Source organism: Indicator indicator, chromosome 19 (genome assembly GCF_027791375.1).
Source record: "Indicator indicator isolate 239-I01 chromosome 19, UM_Iind_1.1, whole genome shotgun sequence".
NCBI lineage: Eukaryota > Metazoa > Chordata > Aves > Piciformes > Indicatoridae > Indicator > Indicator indicator.
Window position 1 is genome coordinate 4,214,357 of NC_072028.1, and position 25,721 is coordinate 4,240,077.

General features: G+C 40.3%; 1 protein-coding gene across 4 annotated transcripts in view; it reads right to left on the bottom strand.

Moving 5' to 3' along the window:
- Positions 1-25,721, bottom strand: part of CDH8 (cadherin 8) — a 144,584-nt gene that overhangs the window by 92,784 nt on the left and 26,079 nt on the right. For all 4 annotated transcript variants that reach the window (XM_054389749.1, XM_054389748.1, XM_054389750.1 and 1 more), the window contains one exon: positions 6,683-6,977. In XM_054389749.1, coding sequence (XP_054245724.1) covers positions 6,683-6,977 — 295 coding nt within the window. The remainder of the gene's footprint in view (positions 1-6,682; positions 6,978-25,721) is intronic.

The following is a 25,721-nucleotide window of genomic DNA, read 5'->3' on the forward strand; positions in this document are numbered from 1 at the left end:
ATGGCAGCAGAGACCATTTGGGCCCCAGGGAAAAGGGAGAGTTGAATCAGCTGCCCAGCAGTACTCCACTGGCTGATTCAGGAGAAAGCTGTATTGACATCAGCTCCACAGGCAACCCCTTTCCTGTATTTGTGGAGGAACATTAGCTGCTGCAGGTCCAGCAACTAAACAAAGACAGAGGAAACAGTTTGGGGCATGACCAGCAACAGATCGGAATTGGATCAGAGTCTCATTTTCCCAAATGTCAAGTGTGTCCATCAAAGAGATGTCTAACACAGGCCTCTGAATTAGCAGAGTTTGGCAACTATTGCTCCCCGGTGTCCTAAAGCCAAACCTTTTGTGTTAGCAGAGTGATACAAGTGATATTAATAAAAGTTTCTGTGAAAATATTACCACATTAAACTTCATGTTCTGACCTAGAACTTTTTTTTGGTTTACTTTATGGTTAGAACTTGCCTATATTCCCCACAACTGGAAAAAGAGGGAACATATTTCAGCCCAGTTCTGTAACATTTCATCAAGCCACAGCCTGGCAGAACTCTCTACTGGTCTGACTTCCTCTCATTTGTCTGGTTTCCACTTTGGCATCATCCCCTGGCCAGCAAGGGGGCTCCTGTCACAAGCATAGCTGTTTGGAAAAATGAATTGTCACGCTTTCAAAGCTAACCAGGCACAAAACTTACCACTGTTTTAAACATTCCTTTTTTTCTTCAAATGTTAACAACTGGGAAAACAGTGAAAAATCTGTGCTAGGAGTAGATTTCAGCTTGTAACCAGAAGAGAATGTACCAAAACCGGTGCACGCTCACTCAGTAACTTGCTCACGTAAAATACTCTTCAGTACCACAGGTACTGAATTTGATTATGCACAAGATGAACAAGCAGAGGAACAAGACAACAGGAAGATATACATTTTCTAACAGCTGTTACCTTGCTGCCATATTTTAGAACATCTGCTGGGTTTTTCCTTGGCTTTTGCACTCCGTTTGCATTTACCCTTTGGGCTAATTTGTAGTTGACCCCAGTAATATAGTCCTTTTACTCTACAATTTGGTGACAAACTATCATTGATTTAGCAGTCATGCTCAGTGGCTTAAAAATCAATGAATATATAGGAAAAAAAGCCAGTAAGACAGTGTGGTTGATCTTGATAACATTTGAGGTGAGGTTTTCAGCATAACTTCCTAATTTATCCAGTTATTTTATTGCTATTCCTATCAGATATTGCATCTTGATTGCATACTGAGCAGATTTTGTCCCTTTACAAAGAATTTATAACTGGAAGAGAACTAATACCTTTGAGAGAACTGGAAAGAAAAGCTACACTGTGTACAGTGTGTTTCTACTAGACATGGTTAAACTAAAGGATTCTGTTCTCCTTCTGAAACAAACAAAACCCAAACAAACAAAAAAAAAAAAGAAGAAAGAAAAGATTGAATTATTTCTTTTTTTTTTAACAGTGGCTTAATCAAGGGTAAACTTTGATCCAAAGGAAAACATTGCTGAGTAGGTATGCCTGTGCCAAAACTGAAAAATGATATTCTAACTCAACTGAAAGCCTAGACCCTTTCCAGTAAAGACCTTTTCCCCCCTCAGTAAATAGTTTTTGTGGAAGCATTTAAGGACAAAAATATTATTCTGAGCTTGTCACACCGTTAGTATTTTCAAGTGTGAAAGGCAAAAGCACTACTAGAGCAATGGCAGACTGAACTGCACTGTGTTTTAAGATGGGGGTTTTGTGATTGTCAGGAGAGTTCTTAATATTTGGAGATTGTTAGTTTGTCTGATTACCTTAATTCAGGCAAAGTATGAGAGAATTCTCTTCCCTTATGGCTTTTGTTCTTTTTCCATCTGTGTCCTTTTTTATTTCACCAACACGTTTGTCACTCCGCTTCTGTTGTCTTCTGTCTTTCAACATGACACAAGCTGTCTAAACACTCTCGGCTTCACTAAGAACAAAATCAAGAAATTTCACTCCTCATTCCTCTCCTGAAAAAATGATCCTGAAACTATCCTGTTGGGAGACAATATCTGGTTTTCCTCCCATTATTACCTTTGCAGCATACTTTCAGGGAATTCGAGATTCTGTGCATAGCTGAGAAACAGAAACAGCAGGTACTGGAGGAGGGGATGATGTGTTGTTTTCCCTTTCCCTTTCCCTTTTCCTTTTCTTTCCCTCCCCCCTTTTCCTTTTCTTTTCTTCTCCCCTTTTCCTTTTCTTTCCCAACCCTTTTCCTTTCCCTTTTCTTTCCCAACCCTTTTCCTTTCCCTTTCCTTTACCTTTTCTTTCCTCCCCCTTTTCCTTTTTTTCCTTTCCCTTTTCCTTTTCTTTCCTTTCCCTTTTCCTTTCCCTTCCCTTTTCTTTTTCCTTTCAATTTTTTATTGTTTTTCTTTTCCTTTTTTTCTCCTTTCCTCTTTTAATAAGCTACAGGAGAAGTTCCAGTTGCCTCCGTGGATGTTCTAAGATTGTTCAATCATTTACATACCATGCTATCTTCACTGCAGCCATACATACTGAGCTCATAGGCAAATAAGAAGGGAAAAAAAAAAAAAAAAAAAAGAGTCATGTCATGGGTTTCTTCCTCCCAGAGGCTTAACTGAGTCTCTTTTTAAAAGGTTTTAACTGGGCTTCATTCCCAGTGTGTCCCTTTACATCTAAATGTGATTAAACAAGATTTACAGACAAATTGAATTATTTCCTATTTGTGCAATGCAATACTCTTACAATGAAGTGATTCCACAGATTTCACTTTTTGATCTTTAATTCCTTAAGAAAATTAATATCAGAATTAAAAGATTAAAGTGCTCAGTTTCAGCAAAGAACATGTTCTCCATATACACTATTAGCTTTCACAAGCAAATTCATCGTTTTGGACTCAGGGAGCAGGGCTCGCTATGGTAGATTACATAGGAATTATGTGGACAAAAAAAAAAAAGATGAAAGAAGGGAAAATGTAATTTAGTTCTCAAAAATTCTGGAATGTGCTCCTCTCTTTCCTCAAAGAGAGAAATAAATTATTTCAGAATAACTCTGCACACTGACGCTACACAGCACTCAGTAGGTGTGTGGGTGTGCATTCTGTGAAGACAGCTGAAAAGTGAGCATCATTCCTACCGGAGATAACAGAGTGTAAAACTAATCGTATTCCTACCAGAGATAACACTAATCATCTCTGCAGAAAGCAGTGGGAGGAAAGCCATGCAAATCCTTCCTTTTGTTTTAGCAGGGAAGCAGGATTTTCCAGATATCACCGATACGTAACATCGCAATCCAACAGGCTGGCTCGTGGCCATATCCGTGTGATCACCTCACATTCTGGCATGCACACACATCATACACACACAGCCTGCACGCACACTGCACTTTGCACATCCTCACAGTGCCCTCTGCTCCAGATAGTAATGCAAAAATACCACTGATGCTCATATAATACATCTCTTCCAACAAGGGACATAAAACTCATGCAGAGAGTGGGTTCAGAGGAGGGCCACAAAGATGATCAGAGGGCTGGAGCACCCCTCTATGAAGATAGGTTGAAAGAATTGGGACTGTCCAGCCTGGAGAAGAGAAGGCTCCAGGGAGACCTTATAACTACATTTCAATATCCTGAGGGGACCTACAGGACTGTGCAGAAGGGCTTGTAGCGATAGGATGAGGGGCAATGGTTCTAAACTGCAACAGAACAGATTTAGGTTGGACATAAGGAGGAAGTTCTTCACTATGGGAGTCAAAAACATTGGAACAGGTTGCCCAGGGATGTGGTTGAGGCCCCATCCTTGGAGACATTCAAGGTCAAATTTGATGTGGCCCTAGGCAGCATGATCTAGTTGAAGGTGTCCTTGCTCAGTGCAGGGGGTTGGACAAGAAGACCTTTGAAGGACAAGAAGACCTGTGAAGCTGTGAAAACCAGTATCTGATGTACCTATCAGAACAACTGCACTTTGCTAGAACCTCAACATTATCTTACAGAATAATGAGAGGTTAATCTTGATTTTATGCATTGATTTTCACAGAGGTCCAAAAATAAAATGCCTTGTACTGCATCGCCATTACATAAGTGCTATATATATAGCACATGAGTTCCTCTTCTGTTTCAGAGCAGTCAGAATTGGTACAAGCACTTTGAGGAAAGAAGAGGTTTAAGCAGAAATTTGGTTTATCCCAAATAAGAACAGTGCCTAGTAATGACTGTGTTGTAGAAATGTCAAGGCTGAAATTAACAGTGGGTGGGGATCTCTTTAAGAGGAATTAAGTAAGTGGATAATGGAAGTAAAATACTCTTAGGGTGGCAAAAAAAAATCCTTGTACTCTGAAAGGAGACAGGTTATTATAAACATTATAGAGGAGTTGAAGTAATTTGAAAAGGACTAACAAAACTTAAAGAAAGTGCAAATAATTTCTAGGGCATCATTAAGTACAGCTTTTGACATTGCTACCTGTGGGATAAAGAGGGAGGCAAAAGGAAATAGTAACAGCAACACTAGTGAAAGGGTGAACATTCTCATCTTCAACTTTCCAGCCTTGAACTTTAGTTCCATCAGAGATTAAGACTTGACTGGGTCTGCTGCACAGACATAGTCATTCATGACCCATGCAACACAACAGCAAACACACTCTGAGTTTTGAAGCGGCAGCTGAGAAATAGGTTTTGCTTTTCATCAAAAGAGCAGAAGTATCTGTTTGTGCTTCTTCAGAGCTTGAAAACATGCACCTCTAGTAAGGGCACATAAACAACACACAAGGTCCAGAGAAAATTTTATCTGTTAATTCATCTCTCACAGTTTTCTTTACATTTTTCCCCTTCTCTTTCACCCTAACACTTTTCTCAATTGTTTCATTGCTGTCATTGGACTTTTACGATATGTTAAACCTGATGCTAATCAACTCACTAGGTTGTATTAATCTGATCTTCTGACTAGTTTCCTGCCAAAGTTTTGGGGTTTTACCTTCCTCTTCTTTACAGTAAATACTCCTTGGATCAGGATGTCTTTACTAAGGATTATAAATGTTGTTCACATGCACAGATATGAATTATTTTTACAGCAGCCTTTGTGATCAGAAACAATCTTTTCTTGTCTGCATATATCTTCATTTCCTTCTTTCCTAGAATACCAGACAAGTCCTATTCATGTAAGGACCAACTGCCTTCAGTGTGCTGGGTTTTTTTTGGGTTTTTTCTTTTTTGTTGGGTTTCGAGGTGGTGGGGGGAGAGGTTTTTTTGATTTGTTTGTTTGTTTAACCAACTTTATTTAATTAAGCCATTTTCTTGCCTAAAGCTTGGCAAAAATATCTCCTAAAAGCAGGTCCATATTATGTTTGTGCTGCTGCATAATTAAAAGTAACTTAACAAATTGAACTTCTGTTTTGGTAAAAGGACTGATACACAGGCTTGAAAATTCACGTATCAGTTTCAACACAAGTCATTCCATGCAACCAAGACAGGGAAATCTGTTGGAGAAGTGTTGATAAAATAAATGAAGTCTGGGGTATCACCATCTAGTTAGCACACCATGCTTATATTTGAAAATGACCTGGTAGAGCTCATTGTACTGAATGTGAGAGGTCTGTTGTGGCTGCTCACATTCCTCCTCTTTCTAACTATGACATAGTGGTGTGTTTGCAACTTTTTGATAGGGTGTTGCTTTAGTTTACAAATTGCTATGGCACTCCTTCAATTATCTCACTTGGACAGGTGTAGACAAATTTCTGAAAAACACATCCTCAACCTAATACTAGACAATATTAGAATTTACTCTGCATTTCAAGGGCAGATTCTTATGTCCTTGCTTATACAGAATTGAAACTGACTCTTTGGTTTGATAAGTTTACTTCCCCTTTGCTTTAGTGAAGGCTAAATATCACCTGCACTTGATATGTATGTGCCAGTAGGGACTCAAGACCTGAGTGCATAAATATGTACCTCTGTAAGTACATACTTCTGCATTTGCAAATGCAGAACAAAGGACAAACTATGCACAGAAAAAGCCCCAACTAATATACTAATCCACGAGGAAATCAATTCACATTCATCTTGCTAAATAAATAAATATAAGCAAAACGTGTTAAGAAGATTATTTCTCCCCTTTCGTACTGTTAATTTTGTCTTTTCACCATCTTTTTCCACAGTTTTCTCTGTTTCCCACTCACAAACCCCATGTCTAATTGGTTAAGTCCACTCTAGAGTCTAACCATCAATTCCCAGGCAAAGCATCTTTCATTTCAATGTTTTCGTCTGATTAGACTTTCACTTAGAGGAAAACAAATAAGTATGTATCAACATACTGCAAGTGCTACATCTGTGTATGAAAATACACAAACAGATAATTAAACATCAACAAACTATCAATAGGATTAGAGTATCATGTTGGAACAAATCTTGATAAATCCTTCTCAAAAATGATACTCTTAACTACAGCGTCATAAGGGGAATATAAATTCAGCCCACTGAAGTGTTGTTGGACAAAGAAAGACACATTAATACATCTGCTAGTCATTTTCTTACTACTAAGGGACTCCACTGTTGTGCTGCAGATGAAAGCTTTGGCCAAGGAGAGATTTGAAAACATGCAAATGAATGCTAACGACGTAATAAATATCTTATTATTCATCAACCACTCACTGGCATACTGGCATCATTTGAGCTGTGAGCAGCAAAGTTCATCAATGGTCAGACATACATACCTACAACAGACATTTCAGGGACTGTGGCATGATATGGCCCATCCACAAACTCTGGGGGATTGTCATTGATGTCTTGAACCTTGATAATGAATTCTGAAGGAGGCTCCAGAGGTTGATTTGTGTCTCTGTCGACTGCTTGAGCCGTTAGAGTGTATTCAGCTTTTTCCTCACGGTCAAGCCTTTTCATGGCATGAATGTCTCCAGTCTTGTCATTGATCACAAAGATTGTTCCAGCACCATCTCCTGACAGGATATACTTGATTTTGCTACTGCCAGGATCCAGGTCTGTGTGTAACTAACAGGTAAAAAACAAAAAAACAACAAAGCATTTAAAGATGAAAGTTGCACCCAGAGTACTTTTTGCATTGGTCTAACCACACATTTGTCAAGCTGTTCTTTTGTACTTTAATCTGAGCACCAGTGATCCATATCTCAGCTTGAATACACAAGGAGAGTAGGGATTTGTATGCATACTAATCAAAAGTGAGTGTAATCATAGGCATAATTAGACTTTCTATTTAAAAAGCAGCTGTTATATATATTTTAAATCCCTGTTCTGAAATGTAAATGTCTTCAGAACTATTAGCAGTCAAAACGAACAAGCACAAAACTCCTTAACCTATTAGATCAAAGGGCAAATAAAGGATTAACAATAATACATATTTTAATTTAGTTTCTTAGTTTTAGTAATTACTTTTAGAGTATTTTGTGGTGATTGAAAATGGCTGAAGGCTGGCACCTATGTAAATGTTGTAAGGGACAGCATTCACAATAATTTAAAAAGGTATCAACTCTCAGCAGGAGGTTCCAAGATCCATATTGTAAAAGTATTTTTCCTGAAAGAAAGCTTTCTTAAAGCGAGTTTCCATAAACAGAAGAACCCTTGCACATATCTTCCATTTTCCTCAATGCTCCATTAGAAAATAATATTTAAGTTGGAATTGACTTTCAAAAAAACAAAATAGGATTATAAAAATCTCAGACAACACGGGAAAACCAGGTTTTGTGTTTGATTTTTTGTTTGCTTGGTTTTTTGTTTGTTTGATTTTGGTTTTGTTTGTTTTGTTTTCTGGTCATCTGAACACTGGAGACAAAGCACTTCCACTGAGTTTTTTTGAAGGCTCAGAACCAAGAACTAAATATCAGATTATCTCCAATAATTTTTCATTTGTGAGGGTGAGCATGGCAACTGGTGAACAATATGTATTAGTTCAAATCTATAGGATAACTTCACTACACAGTAACAGTGCTTTAAAGGTATTTACTATTCAGTTGACACACTCAACACAAACATTAATGAGTGAAGAACAAGTCATTAAAAATGTAACTTTCAGTTACTGCTATTCATCTCTGCCTTACAAAAAACAGTGTGAAGGAAATATGTTCAAACTTTTCAGGACAGCCACATCACAACTTACAACAACTAGTGCCAGACTTCTTCCTGTTTGCTTATTTTTGCGCAGACAGCTCAAAGGAAATTCTTGCTGTTTGTGCATTTTACTCTCAGTGGTTGCTAGGGTTGGGCAGCATTGTCATTTGATATAAGAATCTGTATTAGGATATTAAAATAAGCATGAAAAAAAAATTAAAAGCATGATGACACTAGCTACAGCCCAGCCACAAATAGATTTTTATGTCATACCACAAGTAGGCTCTGCAGGTTCTTCAGCAGATAATTGGTCATATACACTCAGAGCTGCAAATTAGCTGTTCAGGAATAAGAGCTTAGAAAACTTGTTAACAGCACCTTCAGAAAAGGAATCTTGAATTGTTGCAATGAGCCCAGGAGACAACAGCAGTCAGGTCTGATTTTCCAGTTCATCTGGCTTATTATACATACAAAATCCTGGGCCACCAGTGTATTCTCTGCTCTGCAATAATAGCAGAACTCCCACTAACTACAAGAGGTCTAACCTCCTTCTCTGTGTTTTGCTGGGAAACACATTATTACCACACCAGCTATTGTTATACCATTGCTTTAACAACTTTTTAAAAGCACTTTAACTGTCTGTGAATATGAATGATTCAATGAAGCTCGCTCTTCCTACCCAACCCACACAAACATACACATGGGCATCAAGTGGTAGTGGAGCCCTCTTCCCAAAAACTCAAGCTGTTTTTCTTTTTGCAGTTGCCACCAGCTTTCACTTGAGAATAATCAGCACAGTTGATGCTATTTTAAGTTAACAACACTCCCTCATTGGTTAGTTCTGCAGTTTTGTCTGCTCACTAAGAGATTCATAGAATGGTTTAGTTTGGAAGGGACCTTAAAGAGCCACCAAATTCCAACTCAAGAATCAAGAATCAAGAAGGTTGGAAGAGACCTCAAGGATCATCGAGTCCAACCTGTCACCCTACACCTCATGACTATCTAAACCATGGCACCAAGTGCCACGTCCAATCCCCTCTTGAACACCTCCAGGGATGGTGACTCCACCACCTCCCTGGGCAGCACATTCCAATGGCCAACCACTCTCTCTGTGAAGAACTTTCTCCTCACCTCCAGCCTAAACCTCCCCTGGTGCAGCTTGAGACTGTGTCCTCTTGTTCTGGTGCTGGTTGCCTGGGAGAAGAGACCAAACCCCTCCTGGCTACAACATCCCTTCAGGTAGTTGTAGACAGCAATGAGGTCTCCCCTGAGCCTCCTCTTCTCCAGGCTAAACAGTCCCAGCTCCCTCAGCCTCTCCTCATAGGGCTTGTGCTCAAGGCCTCTCACCAGCCTCGTTGCCCTTCTCTGGACATGCTCCAGCAATTCAACATCTTTCCTAAACTGAGGGGCCCAGAACTGGACACAGTACTCAAGGTGTGGCCTAACCAGTGCTGTGTACAGGGGTACAATGACCTCCCTGCTCCTGCTGGCCAAACTATGCCTGATGCAGGCCAGGATGCCATTGGCTCTCTTGGCCACCTGGGCACTCTGCTGGCTCATGTTCAGCTGCTGTCAACCAGTACCCCCAGGTCCCTTTCCACCTGGCTGCTCTCCAGCCACTCTGACCCCAGCCTGTAGCTCTGCATGGGGTTGGTGTGGCCAAAGTGCAGCACCCGGCACTTGGACTTGTTGAATGCCATCCTGTTGGACTCTGCCCATCTGTCCAGCCTGTCAAGGTCCCTCTGCAGAGCCCTTCTACCTTCTAACAGATCAACACCTGCTCCCAGCTTGGTGTCATCTGCAAATTTACTGATGATGGACTCAATCCCCTCATCCAGATCATCACAGCTGGATGTGGCACCAGTCACCACCACTCTCTGGGCTCGGCCCTCCAGCCAGTTCCTAACCCAGCGCAGAGTGCTGCTGTCCAAGCCACAAGCTGCCAGTTTGGCCAAGAGTTTGCTGTGGGGGACAGTGTCAAAGGCCTTGCTGAAGTCCAGGTAGACTACATCCACAGCCTTTCCCACGTCCACCAGGCGGGTCACCTGATCATAGAAGGAGATCAGGTTGGTGAGGCAGGACCTGCCCTTCCTAAATCCATGTTGGCTGGGCCTGATTCCTTGGCTATCCTTCAGGTATGCAGTGATTGCCCCCAAGACAATCTGCTCCATGATTTTCCCTGGCACTGAGGTCAGGCTGACAGGCCTGTAGTTCCCAGGTTCTTCTGTTCGTCCCTTCTTGTGGATGGGCGTCACATTGGCCAGTTTCCAGTCTTCTGGGACCTCTCCAGTGAGCCAGGACTGGTGGAAAATGATGGACAGAGGCATTAGTCTAGTGACACCCTCCACTAGACCAGGTTGCTCAAGACCCCTTGTCTTAAGGGTTATTATCTTTAGGAGCAGGGTTATATTCAATCTAGGTGTTCACAATATCAACAAATATTTTCAGAGTCCAAGAGCCTGTCAGGATGAATCCAGAATTCGTTTGTGTTTTTAACAGATCATAGGAAGAAGTTCTTCAGTATGAGGCTGGTAAGACTCTGGAATAGGTTGCCCAGGGAGGTTGTGGATGCCTCCTCTCTGGCAGTGTTCAGGGTTGGATGAGGCCTTGAGCAGCTGAGTCTGAGTCTAGTTGAGAGGCATCCCTACCTGTGGCGGGGAGGTTGGAGTAGATAATCCCTGAGATCCCCTTCCAACCTAAGCCATTCGAGCTAGCCTGATCTAGTGTGAGGTGTCCCTGCCCATGGCAGGGGGGTTGGAACTAGATGATCCTTGTGGTCCCTTCCAACCCTGACTGATTCTATGATTCTATGGTTTATACTTTAAGCATGTTTAATTCCTGAATAAAAGCTGTGTGTTATTAACTTAACGTATTAAGGTATTGGCAGAACATTCATAGCTGAATAACATTGAATGTCACATCACAACATTTTCTGGATGCACACAACAAGCAATTGGAACCCTTAATTCACCCAACTACACAGAGCCTCACAGTGAAAAATTATAATCTGAATTTCTAAGAAGGCATTAGCTGGATAAACCAGATACCCCACACAGAAACCTGAATATGCTCCAAGATCCTGCAATTTAATGTTTGCTAATAAGTAGGGAAGGCTGTCAAAATAATATCTGGTGTAAATTCATCCCGTATTATCCAGCTGAAGTTATTGTTCATAAATTGGTTCTGGTATAAATTTATGTAGGGCTCTAAAACTTTTTCAGTGCAAGTAAGATACCAACAGAAAAAAAAACAGTCTATGATTACTATCAACTGTTTCTTCTAGTAAGTTTCATCCTTTTGTATCAAAAGAAAGATATTAATATTGCTATTTGAAACACTATAAAATGAAGGGCAAAACATTAAACTAAATCTAAAAGAAGCATTTTATAATCTTAAAGCTGAGTCTGATTAGAAGAAGATCAGGTTTTAACCCTAGGATTAAGAGTAGCAAAAATTATATTAATTATTATTTAATAAAAAAGTAATTAAACAAAACCCAAGCCATAAATACAGCATTCCCTGAAATCACATGTAGCTTTTACAGGGAGCATCCAGGCTCACAGACTAAAACATCTTTTCTAGGTTTGGAATTCCCTACACTCGAATAGCGAAAAACAAGAATAAATGACCTATGGAAGAGCCATTTTCCCAAAATAATGTAATTGTTTGGAGTTAGGATTAAAACATCATCTACTTACAAAGTTAACTCACAGACCTGCTGTGAAATTCTAAGCCAGAAAGCATGATATTATTTTTTTTTCCCAAGCAGTATTTCCTCTCTCCTACCAGATGTGGAGGATAATCTACAGCAATCGTCAAGCTTCAGCAAGCTGTGTTCACGTGAAGGTTAAAGATCATTAAACACATAATTATATAGAGTCTAGGTGAATGATAGAGGGGCATAATGAATATGATAAATGAACACTGGATTCTGCTGAAAAAGCTTCACCAATGTTCTAAATGTGAAAGTGCTTTCCGTACCTGTAGCTTTATTTGTTGTGCCTGTGCTTAAGAGGTGACCTCTTATTTTTCAGAGCAATATCAAGAAATGGAACAAGCGTTTCTAGTTCTAGTGCTTATGTCCCACTACAAGACGGCATCCCAAAACAAACAGAAAAGCCTGTTCACTGGAAAACTTTCATGTTCAGAGCGAGTCCAACTCCCTTCCTTTATGTGAGATTCGGTTAATTAGACTTCAGAGGGAGTGAAATCTCCTTCCTCCATCACTGACCTGGCTGTAGGACTATAAATTTGAACACCTCTCTCGAAGCAGCAGATGCAAGCCCATCACACAATTTGTGCCTGGATTTATGGTAAGAGGATAGATTTTTGGATCCTCTCCTAGTTTTAATGGTGATGCAGATGCCCTGTATTAATACTCTGCTAATGGCTCCCATGTAGCCTCAGCACAGGTCCATTCCTATAAAATGAGCTTTATTCAACACAAAGCCTCTGAACACTGCAGTGATCATTATTAATTCCTTTGCTGTTTTATGTTTTAATGCAGATGACAACCAGTGGAGCCAGTATTAATGGTAACAAGAACAAGACCCACAGTTTACTTCCACAAAACTAACCTTATTTTCACTAATAATGAATGCACATCTAAAAGTGTTGCCAACATGCATCCAAATATATAAGATGTATTTATAGTCTCCCAAGTATATCCATTACAAACAAGCATAATTACAATCAATGCAAGAGAAGTTGCAGAGATTAAACTTCTTCAAAGAGCCTGTGTGTTACACACAAAATCACAGAATGGTAGGGGTTGGAAGGGACCTCTGGAGATCATTGAGTCCACCTCTCCTGCCAAAGCAGGTTCACCTAGAGAAGGTCACTACAGGAACACATCTAGGAGGACTTGGAATGTCTCCAGAGATGGAGACTTCACCACGTCTCTGGGCAGCCTGTTCCAGTGCTCCAGCACCCTTACATTAAAGATGTGCCTCCACTTGTCTAGATGGAACTTCTTGTGTTCAAGTTTGTGCCTGTTAACCCTTTTCCTGCCACTGGGCACCACTGAAAACAGACGAGTCCATCCTCCTGACACCCACCCTTTGAATATTGATCAGCATCGATGAAATCCTCTCTCAGTTTGCTCTTTTCCAGACTAAAAAGCCCCAATTCTCTCAGTCTTCCCCCACAAGAAAGATGTTCTAGTCCCCTCATCATCTTTGTAGCCCTCTTCTGTTCCCCCTCCAATAAGTCCCTGTCCTTTTTGAACGGGGCAGCCCAGAACCGGCCCGATGTGGCCTCACCAGGGCAGAGTAGAGGGGCAAGAGAGCCTCCCTCGACCATCTGGCCACACCCTTCTGGATGCACACCAGGTTACCAGGGGCCTTCTTGGCCACCAGGGGACATTGCTGGCTCATGTCATCCTCTTGTCCACCAGGACCCCCATGTCCTTTTCCCCAGAGCTACCTTCCAGCAGATCAGCACCCAACCAGCACCGATGGTCCACAGGGTTGTTCAGTAGATGTTAAGTTACTTCTGCAGTAAAAAACCAATACCTGATCATGTTACCGACATTAAATTCTCCTGTTCATAAATCTATGTGTTAAAACCCGAACCATTAATAATATCCACTCCCCGGTGTGTGTGTGTGTGTGTCCCCAACTCAACCCCCCAAACTCACCTTAATTCATTCCATACCAACTGGTGGGCAGTGCTTATTTTTCACCACATTTTCTTAACAAAACTACATTCATAGTTCAAAACCCCCTATGCTGCTGAGGACTTAATGTGTGGATAATGAGTGTGGAATCTCCAAGCTAGGTGGTTTGTGAAGTTGTTTTTTTTGTTGTTTGGTTTTTTTTTCCCCAATTCTGAGTACACAGAGAGATTTATGAGTCTTTTCTGCAGATGGAAACTGTCTCACCTGCTCTCAGTCAGCTACCTGGCAAATCAATGGTAGTCAAAACAACAGCTTGCTCAGCACAATGAATTTCATGTTCAAGCCATGTGCTCACCATCAGGAAAGTACATAATGCACTTAGGTCTGGTCCATTCCCAGAGACAGCAGAAAGCTGTTGACTGACCTTTGTAGTAGGATTGGGCACTTCCAGTCCTCCCCAGGTGTGTTGTTGATGCACAACTTGGTACAGACTAAGCCCATAATGAGATGCATCATCAAAGAGAGGATTTGTAACCCCAATTTCTTCATATTAGTAAAAAAAAAAAAAAAGCAGGAATATATCAATAATTCACAAGACAGAGGAACTCTACACATTAGGAAAATGCTCCTGGACATTTCTAATTAAGAAAAGAGAATGCAGCATTATGTAGTCAAGTTTTCATTTGAGTTTGTTAGAAAGTAATTAATTCATCCTCATGTAATTACAAGGGAATTACCCCTTACTTGTTTCAAGGGAAAAGGCATAATCTGCCCTTAAAACTTCATTTTAAACTTGGCATCATCATTCTCCTCCTCTGGAATCTTTTTAAAGGCATTAACTAGTGCATCCCTGGTTTTCACCTGCTGTTACAGATACACAACACACCGACACTATCCTAATGCTTCAGGTTCCTCATTTATGACACAGACCCAGTCTTAAGAATTTACAGACATGGTTTTCAGCTTCTATTATTCTTCCCAAATGCTAGGTCCTAGCTCATTCAGTGCAAGTGCAGAAGGCTTTAAGTGACTTTTACAATCATTTATATATGTCAGTGCATTCAGAATCTGTAATGCACCTTACCCATCGTGTGTTTCTTTCTGTATGAGACTTGGCCAATTCTTTTTTCCCCTATAAATATGAGCATCATTAGTTGTTAAAAGAAAGGTCTGATGTGTATTGTTGGTTTGCTCTGACACAATGGACAATGAGCATGTTTACTGATGACCCACATCTTAAAAATAATCATTCATAATCAAACTATTACAGACACATTCCATTCATTTGTGCATGATGCAAGATTAATAAACTGAATGTAATTTCAGTTCAATGGAATCTTTCATTTTCTCCAAGGACAGGCTGATCCCATCTTTAGCAATGGGAATTTCAGCTGTACAGTGGGGAAGAGGAAAAGCAAATAATCTACATTGCTGTTCAGGTAATGACAAATTGGAGCACAGGCTTGATGTACCTGACATAATGTCAGTACTTGGGAAAGGAAGCAGACATGTCTGTGGATGACAAAGGTTTCATTTAAGATAGGAGAATCATGTAACCTGAAGCCTCTGGAGTAACTGTCAAAAGACATTACTGCTCACACTTCTCAGCTGCAGTTTCATAACCAGATTCAAGGAGAATTAAAGCAATAATATCCCTAACACTTTCATTTAAGAGTGCAATCTCTGCTTTTGTCTGCCTCAGTTTCCTACCATGTCATTCGAGTATCTTTGATTCCAGATGGTTTCGTTTATGTTTCTGTTTATTCTTTGCTACTGCTTTTTTTATTCTATTTGATTTGCTAATTTTGCCTCTGTTTATATTCATACTGCAACTGTGCACAACTGGTTACCTTTTGGTCTCATCTTATGATACACTAGAGTGAACTGCTGTTTGAAAACTAGAGACAAGATTGGGATCCCACTGTTCGTTATAAGTCACTGATTATAACCAACTGATGAACTGATGAAGCCCCCAGGAATCTGGCTGAATTTTGGTTTAAGTCCTTCCTGCTTAGAGCACCACTGGTCCTTTCTGTATTTGTCACACATCTTCTACCTCAGGAGGCTTAACTAATAATATTTAATACCTACTTCCACTCAGTGTCTTGGGAGAAAGAAGATAGCTATACTCGTTTAAACAGATGGAAGAGAGAAACCTACAGTCAGGCTCAAAAATATCCAGACTGTAGGACTACCCAAGCCAGTCCTAAACAGCTCTACACATTTATCTCCAGTTAATCATAGTATTAATTTTTAATTAGAACTGTTATCAATTGCCCGTGTTGTTTCAGAGAACTTGTTCCCTCTGCCAGAAGAGCTCCCTAAGAGGAAGGCAGCCATGCTCTCAGATGCAAAGTCTTCCCCAAAGCCTCAAGCGCATGTTCATCTCAGCGGTTACGGTGGCAGCCAAGACAAGGTAATGCCTGTCTGCTCTTTGCTATCTCAGGTTGATTTTTCTGTATGCATTTCTTATATACCTTGCTGCTTCTGAATCCTTATGTTAAGCCAGATGATAGCTAAAGCTTTCTGTTTTCCTAGTTCTGGCCTTGGCCTTTTCCATTTGGGAATACCATCTGTCTTCCCTTCTGTCCTGAGAACACCATCACCACATATGACCTGTGTCCCACCACAGCTTGGACTGCTGCCTTTAGTCACTGCTTTCTGCAGCTATTTAGCACCCAAGTGTCCTGTGTCAAGTGGCCTCAGATGGCTGGCACCTTTTTGTAGTTGGCTTTCCGCCTAGCTTGGAGTTCATGTAACTATTTCTGAACCCAGACTTCTGTTCCCTTGTCGTGTTCCAGCAGACACCGCTCCTGTAAAAAGGTCTTGATTTTTTTAATCCAACTGTTTCTGATAGTTGGAAACATGCAATAAAATTGTGTCATATTGCCAAAGAGGAATCCTATCCCCTCTCATTTGCTTCTCTATTATTTCATCTCTAGTGTACTGTGGTTCACCGCAGGAGATCTGAAAGCTGTGTACAGAGAGCCTCAAAAATTGGATGCACTTTTAGTCTTGTAAAACATATTCCCTCTTCTGTGTCTTTATGGGGAAAAGAAAGGATCTGTCTGTCATCTCCTACTGTTTGGGGTCAAGAACTTACATTAACAATTCCAGTGCTTCAGGCATTACAATTAACAGTGGCTCCTGCACTTGTCACTCTTTTTTCCAACTCAGTGAAAGCGCAGTGAAAGCCATTTACTACTTCCTCCATCTTGTCAGTCTTGGACACAAACTATGCTGTAGTTTCTACTGCCTGTAAGAGTGTGTGAAGTCTCCAAACACGAATTCAGAAGACTGTTCCCTTTTGGCTGTCAGTTTCTACTGTCAGCAGAGCCCCTCTTGCTGCTCCCTCCTCAACACAGACAAAAGATGGGGAAGGCTGTAATAACCCACAAGCCATGGGAATTTCCCATTCTAGCCAGAAGCTCAGCAGCTCCTATATACTAAATCCTTCTCTTTGTTCCTTTAATCATCATCATCTTAGTCACACTGTTCTGAGCTTTTCTTCCACGTTGTTTGAGCTGTATTTTTTTTTCTTTCTTCTTTAAGAGCTTATTAGAACTTGCTAGGCTTCATTCTCAGGCACAGGGTACATTGCACTTCAGTGCTAAGACCTCTTTGTGTTTTTCGAATGATTTTCTCAAGTGAATGTCAGAGCAATATCACATAATACATGCTCTTACGATTGTGGAAGAAGAATAAAAAAGTTAATCACTGCATATCCACAGCAGTAATTTGAAGGCTGCTTACAAAATCTGTCAAACCAGACAAGCTATAACCTAGATCAGCGAAGGCAAAAAGAAGTACAATAGGCCAGGCTGGTCAAAAGTGACAGGATATTTCTATTTACTTAAGCATATTTTAGTTGTCATGATTTTACAGTCCTTTGAGGCTCTGCTTTCCCCCTGGCTTTGCTCATAGTGATTAGGAGGATCTCAGGGATAATATATTTAACCTATCTTCTTTTTTAATAAAGGAAATTCAAGCCCATGCAGAATGCATTCTGTTATTTAATGCATCCTGTTATTTAATAACACTAATAAAATAACACTTAAGTGTTATTTAATAACACTTAATAAAATGAACCTGAAAGCATTAAAATACCTTTTCCAAAGGTAATTTTTCAACCTTCAGATGACTGCTTAGCATACTGCAGTGTCTGAACATAAGGAAGTAAGTACTGTCAAAAACCACAAAATGTGTAAAGCTGGCAGTGCAAATAGAAAGCTCTTCTCTAGCAATTGGCTGTCAAACATATCTACAGTGCAGAAATATAAACACCAGCTCCGCAGCCAGCTTTGAGCTAAAATTGAAAACTGTTGAGAAGGTAACTGAGTGAAATAAAGAGAACTGAAAAATTAAATTGTTAGTACCTACATGTTGATTATTACAGAAACTATCTGCTTCCTTGTGATAATATCACTTACTGTAATGTACTTAGACTAATCTGTGAACTGTGCACATGGGTACAGTACAAATGGTTTCTTTCTATAAATATCTTCCCAGTTCCTTGGAATGTGAATGGCTTCTCAATGGTTTGAGAAGTGGGCCAGTGCCAATTGCATAAGGTTCAACAAGTCAAAGTGCAAGGTCCTGCAGCTGGGACTGGCCAGTCCAAGGTACAAACCCAAGCTGGGTGCAGGGTGGGTTGAGAGTAGCTCTGAAGAAAGATACTTGGGTGTATCGATTCAGGAGAAGCTCACCACGAGCTATCAGTGCACACATGCAGCCCAGAAGGCAGCCATGTGCCAGGCTGCATCAAGAGGAGCGTGGTCAGCAGGGCAAGAGAAGGGATTCTGCCTGCTCTGGTGAGAACCCACCTTGAATACTGCATCCAGTTCTGGTGTCCCCATCATAAGAAGCACACAGAGCAATAGGAGACAGAGTCCAGAGTAGGGCCACAAAGATGATCCAAGGGCTGGAGCACCTCTGCTATGAGGATAGGTTGAGGGAGCTGGGGTTGTTCTGCCTAGAAAAGACTCCCAGGGGGACCTTAGAGCTTCCTTCCAATATCTGAAGGGATCTTACAGGAAGGCTACAGAAGGACTTTTCATAGGGGAGTCTAGCAACAGGACAAGGGGGAATGGTTTGAAGCTCAGGAAGAGCAGGGTTAGACTGGATCTTAGGAAGAAGTTCTTCAGTATGAGGGTGGTGAGACTCTGGAATAGGTGGCCCAGGGAGGCTGTGGATGCCTGCTGCCTGGGGGGGTGTCCAAGCCCAGGTTGGACACCCCTTGAGCAGCTGAGTCTAGCTGAGAGGTGTCCCTGCCCATAGTGGGGTGGTTGGAGCAGATAATATCTGAGGTCCCTTCCAAACTAAGCTATTCTATGATTCTGTGAAACATATCGAGGAAATGCTACAAAGCAAATTCCTTATGAGATGTCAAACAAAACTAACTTCTTCAGAGTTACTATGTTTGCAGCTAGATAGTAAAATCAGTGTCATACATAAGAATAAATAGAGATAGCATAAGGATAATTTGATTATTTTCCCCATTTTCTTGCAGTTAGATGTTTATTAGGCATAACTCATGCAGAATTGTCAGTTATTGAGCAGAAGGTGGCTGAAACTGGTTATTATAATTTCATGCAGTTTCACAGGAGATTATTTGCCACATGACTTGTGTGGTTTTAAAGCTTCCTAATGTAATTTCCCATGCATTTCCACAAAGTCAAGCCTTCCTGTGAATTTCTTACAAACTGACTTGCAAAGGTTATGTCTCTCATAATGTGATCAATTTGCAATACCATTATATTTGAAATATTTTTCAAACCACTAGAGATAGATCGTAGCTTCTGCCTTGGTTAATGATTTTCTGGAAGAACTGGCAGAGGAGAGGAGAACACAAACCATTACACTTAGACAATGTTAAACAGAAGAAACAAACTGTGGCCACTCCAGTCACCTCTGATATTTGGTAATGTATTACCTCTGATCCTCTAGCAACTTGTACTGAGTCCTGCAGTCACCTTCTTGGTACATACAGAGACAAAAGCCTCAGTGACAATTATCACTTTCTTTGGCACTTCAGATAACTTGACCTGTTTCCAGGGAGGGAAAAATAGCAGCACTATGATTCTAAGTGTGCAGTATTTATGTCATTTGCTATAAACACCTCTCCGACCTGTGACTCAGAACATCCAAAATTTCAGGGTCAATGTCACATCAGAAAAAGAATCTGGCTCAGCATGAATACAGACAAATTGTATACAAATCAGTATCACAAAAGCTGTAAGTGTCTAACATATGCCAATCCCAAACCAGCCAGAATACATACAGACTCAGCAATGATTTAGTCTAGACCTTTATCCAAGTTGTCTGAGCTCATGGTGAAGACTACTGCGGGGAGCTGCGGGAGACATCTGTACTAATTTAATGATGCTTGAATCACTGTCAGTTTTCTCTACCCACACAAGCTCATATCACTCTGTGAGCACAGAACAGCCAAAAACCCATATGGGGTTCATACAACACTCTCCCCATTCAGCTGTTCTTTGTATTTCTTTACCAGGTAACCAGCTATCCTGCTCCATTATCTTTTGGGGTTCTGAGGAGCAGAGAAGATGCAAGATACACACCAGGCTGAAGTTAAGAGGCAATGAAACTTTATGGTTTCTCAGTACCTCTTTTCATAGGACAAATGTAATCATAGAATCACTAAGGCTGGAAAAGATCTTTAAGATCATTGAGTCCAATCATAACCCAAACGCCCATGACCACTAAACCATATCCTGAAGGGCCACATCTAGAGCTTCTTGAACACCTCCAGGGATGGTGACACCATCACCTTCCTGGGCAGCCTGTTCCAATGCTTCACCACTCCCTCAGTAAAGAAGTTTTTCCTAATGTCCAATCTAAATCTCCCCAGGAACAGCTTAAATCCATTTCCTTTCATCCTACCACTGGCTACTTGGGTGAAGAGACCAACACCAGCCTCACTACAGCCTCCTTTTAGGTAGTTGTAGAGAGCAATAAGATCTCCCCTTAGCTGCCTCTTCTGCAGACTGAACAAACCCAGCTCACACAGCTGCTCCTCATATGACATGCCCTCCAAATGCCTCACCAGCCTTGTTGCATTCCCTCCCTTCCAAAGAAGTGATTATTAGGTTTCCCACTAGAGAACATAGCAGGCACAATAGGAACAGCAAAAGAGGGAAGTAGCTGCATAAGGGAGATATTGGAAGGTCTCCAAAGTGTCTGTTACTGTTTCTCTAAGAAAACGAGTTGAGCTCAGGGGAAAAAAAAAAAAAAAAAAAAAAAGGAGAGAATGAGGCACAATAGGGAGAACCAAAGTTTTAAAATGATCCAAATGATCCCCTAGAAACAAGAATGACAGAAATTCCCAATATCTTATGTATATTCCCACTATTTATCTGAAAGAACTCTACTGAGAGAACCAAATGACAGCTGGTTAGCTAGGCAGCTGACAACTGCAGAGTCAGTACTCATCTATAAATAATGATTATTAATTACTTGTATCACAATAACACATAGAGGTCCTTGTTGACACAAGAGCTCTGTTATAGTGTGTGCTGCAACCTTCACTGAGCTTACTTCACTGTTCTTTGCTGATGGTGAAATATCAAATGGCTTTTTTTATCCCTTCCGTTTTTGTCTGTAAAAGAAACAAGGAAGAATGAATCCAGAATGCATAATTTTAGAATTTAGCTTCTAATACATGGTCTAATTTCTACAGTTACTACCTATGGATTCAGTATGGCTCAAACTCACAGAAAAAGTGCAGCTGAATTCTTGCATAATTTCTAGTCCTAAAATTATTTTATTTTTATTATTGTGAATGATTTTAAGATCTGATTTAAGATCCAGGAACTTGGTAGGAGTCTCTGTCTCGAATTTCCAAGGGCATTTGGCAAAACTCTTTACTTGAAACATACATACAGTTAGAAAGATAAAGAACCAAAGACACTCCCCCCAAAAGAAAGAAAACAATAAATAAAGTCACAACTGACATTTGGTTACTAATTTATAGTCCTTAAATTATAGTCCAATTAAATTCAGAATTTACCACTAGCCTAAAAGTTTTTTTTTTTAATACTTTTCTCGTACCTAATAGATCAGGTGTAACTGACTGTCATACAAACTAGATCAATAATGAGATTAGCAATTATCTGACTGTGAGATAATAAAGTGTTGAAAACAGCAAGACCCTGAAATAAAGTAAAATATTTGAGATTATTTAGCAAGTCAGTAAAGCTGCCTTTTCCCATTTACTCAGGATATAGGAGATGGAATATTTTGTTTGCCTATGGAGATGGGATCATTGGGTATGTAAATGGACATCAATGGCAAAGTTAACTGAACAGATAATCTGCTGTATGCCTTTCTTCAACGAAAATATTAGCAGTATAAATGCACTGTTGCTCAGTTCTGTTATGCATATTCTGACACAAAACATGATACAGTTAACAAATGTACTTTGGCTTAGAAAATGTTAACTCTTTTGACACAAATTGGGACTATGGCCAGTCAAAAATCACGATCACAGCACGATTAAACCAAGTGGTTTTTCCCACCCATACTGAAAACTCAAAGTCATATTAAATATCTCACCACCGAGCACAATTGGTTTCTGAGTCTGTCCATGTTTAATCATCTGGACCACAGTTCCCTGTCTCAACTATGCCTACTCCCCTCATAGGTAGCTTTTCCCAGAAAAAGACAGAAGCCCACAGGACAAGAATGCTTGGAGCCATAATTTTCTCCAGTCTGGTGCATAACTGCTTCTGATTATACAGCATCAGTGTTAGCAAGAAGGCTAAACAGGGAAACCCCATGGGTCCTCCAGTCTCCTTTCCTTTTGCTGTATGTGCTATGACACAATACAGCATGCTGGTGGAACAGGCTCAAACATTATTTTCAAGGAAAAAAAATATTAGCCTGACTATAACCCTGCCCTTCTAAACAGCACAAATCCCAACAATCCCAGCCTGGCAAAGGGAAAACACACAGAGGTTTGGGGATCAGAAATGCTTCACATTTCCTGTCACAGAACAGAGATTCATGAGAAAAGCAGAGTCCCTGGGAAAGCCACAGATTTTGCTTTTGTTACATATATTCTTGATATGCAGACTTAATAAAGCATTCTAAGTCTGTGAAAGAATCCAGAAAGAGTGAAAAATTCTTCTCAGTTGTTACAGATACGTCATAAACAGACCAGTCACATTGATGGAGGTTGTGGTATGCACAAGTATTGCTAGGAATCAACATTTTAAGAATCACAGAATGGTTTGGGTTCAAAGGGACCTTGAAGACCATCTAGTCCCAACCCCCTTGCCATGGGCAGGGACACTTTCCACTAGGCCCAGGCTGCTCAAGGCCTCTTCCAGCCCGGCCTTAAACACCTTCAGGCAGGTGGCAGCCACAACTTGTCTGGGCAACCTGTTCCAGTGTCTCACCACACTCACCGTGAAGAATTTTTTCCTAATAACCAGTCTAAATCTCCCCTTCACAAGCTTCAAGCTGTCACTACAAGTCCTTGTAAAAAGTCGCTTCCTGAATGCCTTGTAGGCCCCCTTCAGGTACTGGAAGGTTGCTATTAGGTCTCGTTGGAGCCTTCTCTTCTCGAGGCTGAACAGCTCCGACTCTCTCAGCCTGTCCCCACAGGAAGGTGCCCTGGTTCCACATCTTGATCTGTAAATACCATGGCAATCTAACGACTGGCCTGTAACTGTAAACTTCTTGAATGCTATTGGCAAGTACAGTGAGTCTCCAGCCAGTCCAGTTCTAACAGTTGAGATGAATGCCACATTAGTCTTAACCATTCTCTAGATCTGAACAGAATGTATATTTGTAAGGCAGAATGGAAGATGGTAGCGAACTTCTATCATACTTACAAAAGAACTTCCACATAAGAGTTAAATAGTCAAAAGTCTGATATCTGCCCTTCACCATCAAGAGAAGAAAGAGGTTATGCAGATTGGGTGATGGATAATAAAGAAAATATGAGAAGACTGTAAAAAGGCTCCATCTGAAGCATGCTGCATTGTCATAAGGGAAAAAATAGTCCTCATAATACAGCTTTTTTCTATCTGCTGAGACACAGCTCCAAAGGGATAGCAGTAGTGAAAGTCAAAAACCACACATCAGCCAGTTTGGTGAATGAAAGCAAGCAACAGAAATATTTAGAGTAAACAAACAGGAAAGCAGGGGGAAAAAAAACAAAACACAAAACAAAAAAAAGGAAGTAAATGCTGGGCATATGGCTCCTAACAAATCACATAGAAAAAAGTAACAGGAATGTTAAGCAATTTAAATCTTGCCACAAAAAATTAAGCTGAAAATATTTAACTTCCAGATGCCAGTTTATTGGTTACAAGATGGTTGGGTTGGGTTAGTTGTTGTTGTTGTTGTTATAAAAGGCAAACAATCCACAGCTTTACAGATACCTAAAGGAAAGAGGAGAAAGCTCCCGAAAATCTATGTATGCCTGAGATAATATTCATTTCAGGGGTTACCTGGAGAGTTTTCTATTTGATAACTATTTTTTTCTTTCCTTTTCCTGCTCTTGTCTACAAGAGATTTGACAGTCATTGAATTTTTTTAAGCCAGTGTGAGGAAACACTGGAGAAGCGCTTCTTCACTGTCAAGGGCGTGGGGGAGTTGCTTGATGGGAAGAAGCTCTTCCAAGAAATCTTAATGAGAAAAAAAATCAGAGTAGCAGCCAGTTAAAAATCAAGAATATGAGGAATTACATTCCTGAAAGGTGGGTCACAACTTGTTTGCAAATATAACACAGATTTCAATAGCTTCTTTGACTGCAGATGATAGTGAAATGAATGGATAGAGAATCTGAGACCAAGAGAAATCCTCTGAGTTTGGGGCTGTTTCTTTCCCAGAAGCAGTACCTGATTCAGACCTCATTCTATTCAATAGTGAGTGTATTTCCTCACTAAGAATTCTCCCAAACATTATTTATTCTGCCTGGAATCTTACTGCCAAGTTAATTTCTTCTCACTCCCTATGGCTAAAGCTCTCTTCTGGTCTGATTCTCTTCTAGAAGTGACACTTTATATTGATAGCCCAAGCAAAGAGAGTCATCATCAAACTGGCCATATCATTCAGCCCTGGGGTTCAATGCTGAGAGTGATCACATATCCTGAACACCAGCAATTCACTCAGGGCTCTGCACAAACCAGGGATAACCTTTTATTTGTCTTCCTGCAATCACAGTAATGTTATCATCATCTAAATACTAACGTGCAAACCTCCTGAACATTGCTGCAGAATCTGAATGCACCACTATGAACATCACTACACCTTTGCAAAGCAAAAGTAGCTTTTTTTTTTTCTTTCTTTCTTTTTCCAATTTGGCTGATAGGTAAACAGAGTCACAGAAATAAAGAGCCCCAGCATTCAAAACAAAGTGAGCAGTTGGAAGTCCTAAGGACAGATGCTGGAGACCACGAAGAAGGCACATCCCAAACCCCAGCCTCACCCTTGTTGTTCTATTTTTTCACCATCATTTCTTTGGACAAAAATAGTGACTCAGTGATACTCACTTCAAACATTCATCTGCATAGTAATGGAAAGGTGATTTAGGAGACAAATACAGGTTTGGGAAGAGACCAATGCAGTATTTTTCCTGAACATTTTCTAACCAGAATGCTTCAATGTTATTTTACATTCCAAAGGTCTTTATTCCTGCATATGCATTGATTTCATTCTCTTAAAGTATTTAACATTTTAATCTGTTCTAAAGGAAGATTTTATTTACATTTTGAATTCCATTTGCTAGTATATCAGGGATTTCTTTCTCATGTAATAAAAATGTTATGCCCAACCCCAAACATTTCTTGATATCCCATAAATTTGTATTTTGAGTGACACAGAAGTATCTTTTCTTCCCAATTTTTCACAACTGTGCAGGAACTGAAATTCTGTTACTCATATGAGAAGGAGCACTCAAGTTCTAGGAGAATTAAATTCTGATTTGCTTTAAAAGTAAACCATTTGTGCTGCCTACACAAATCCTCCAATTAGACCTTTACTTTCAACAACAACAAAAAAAAAAAAAAAAACAAAAACACAAA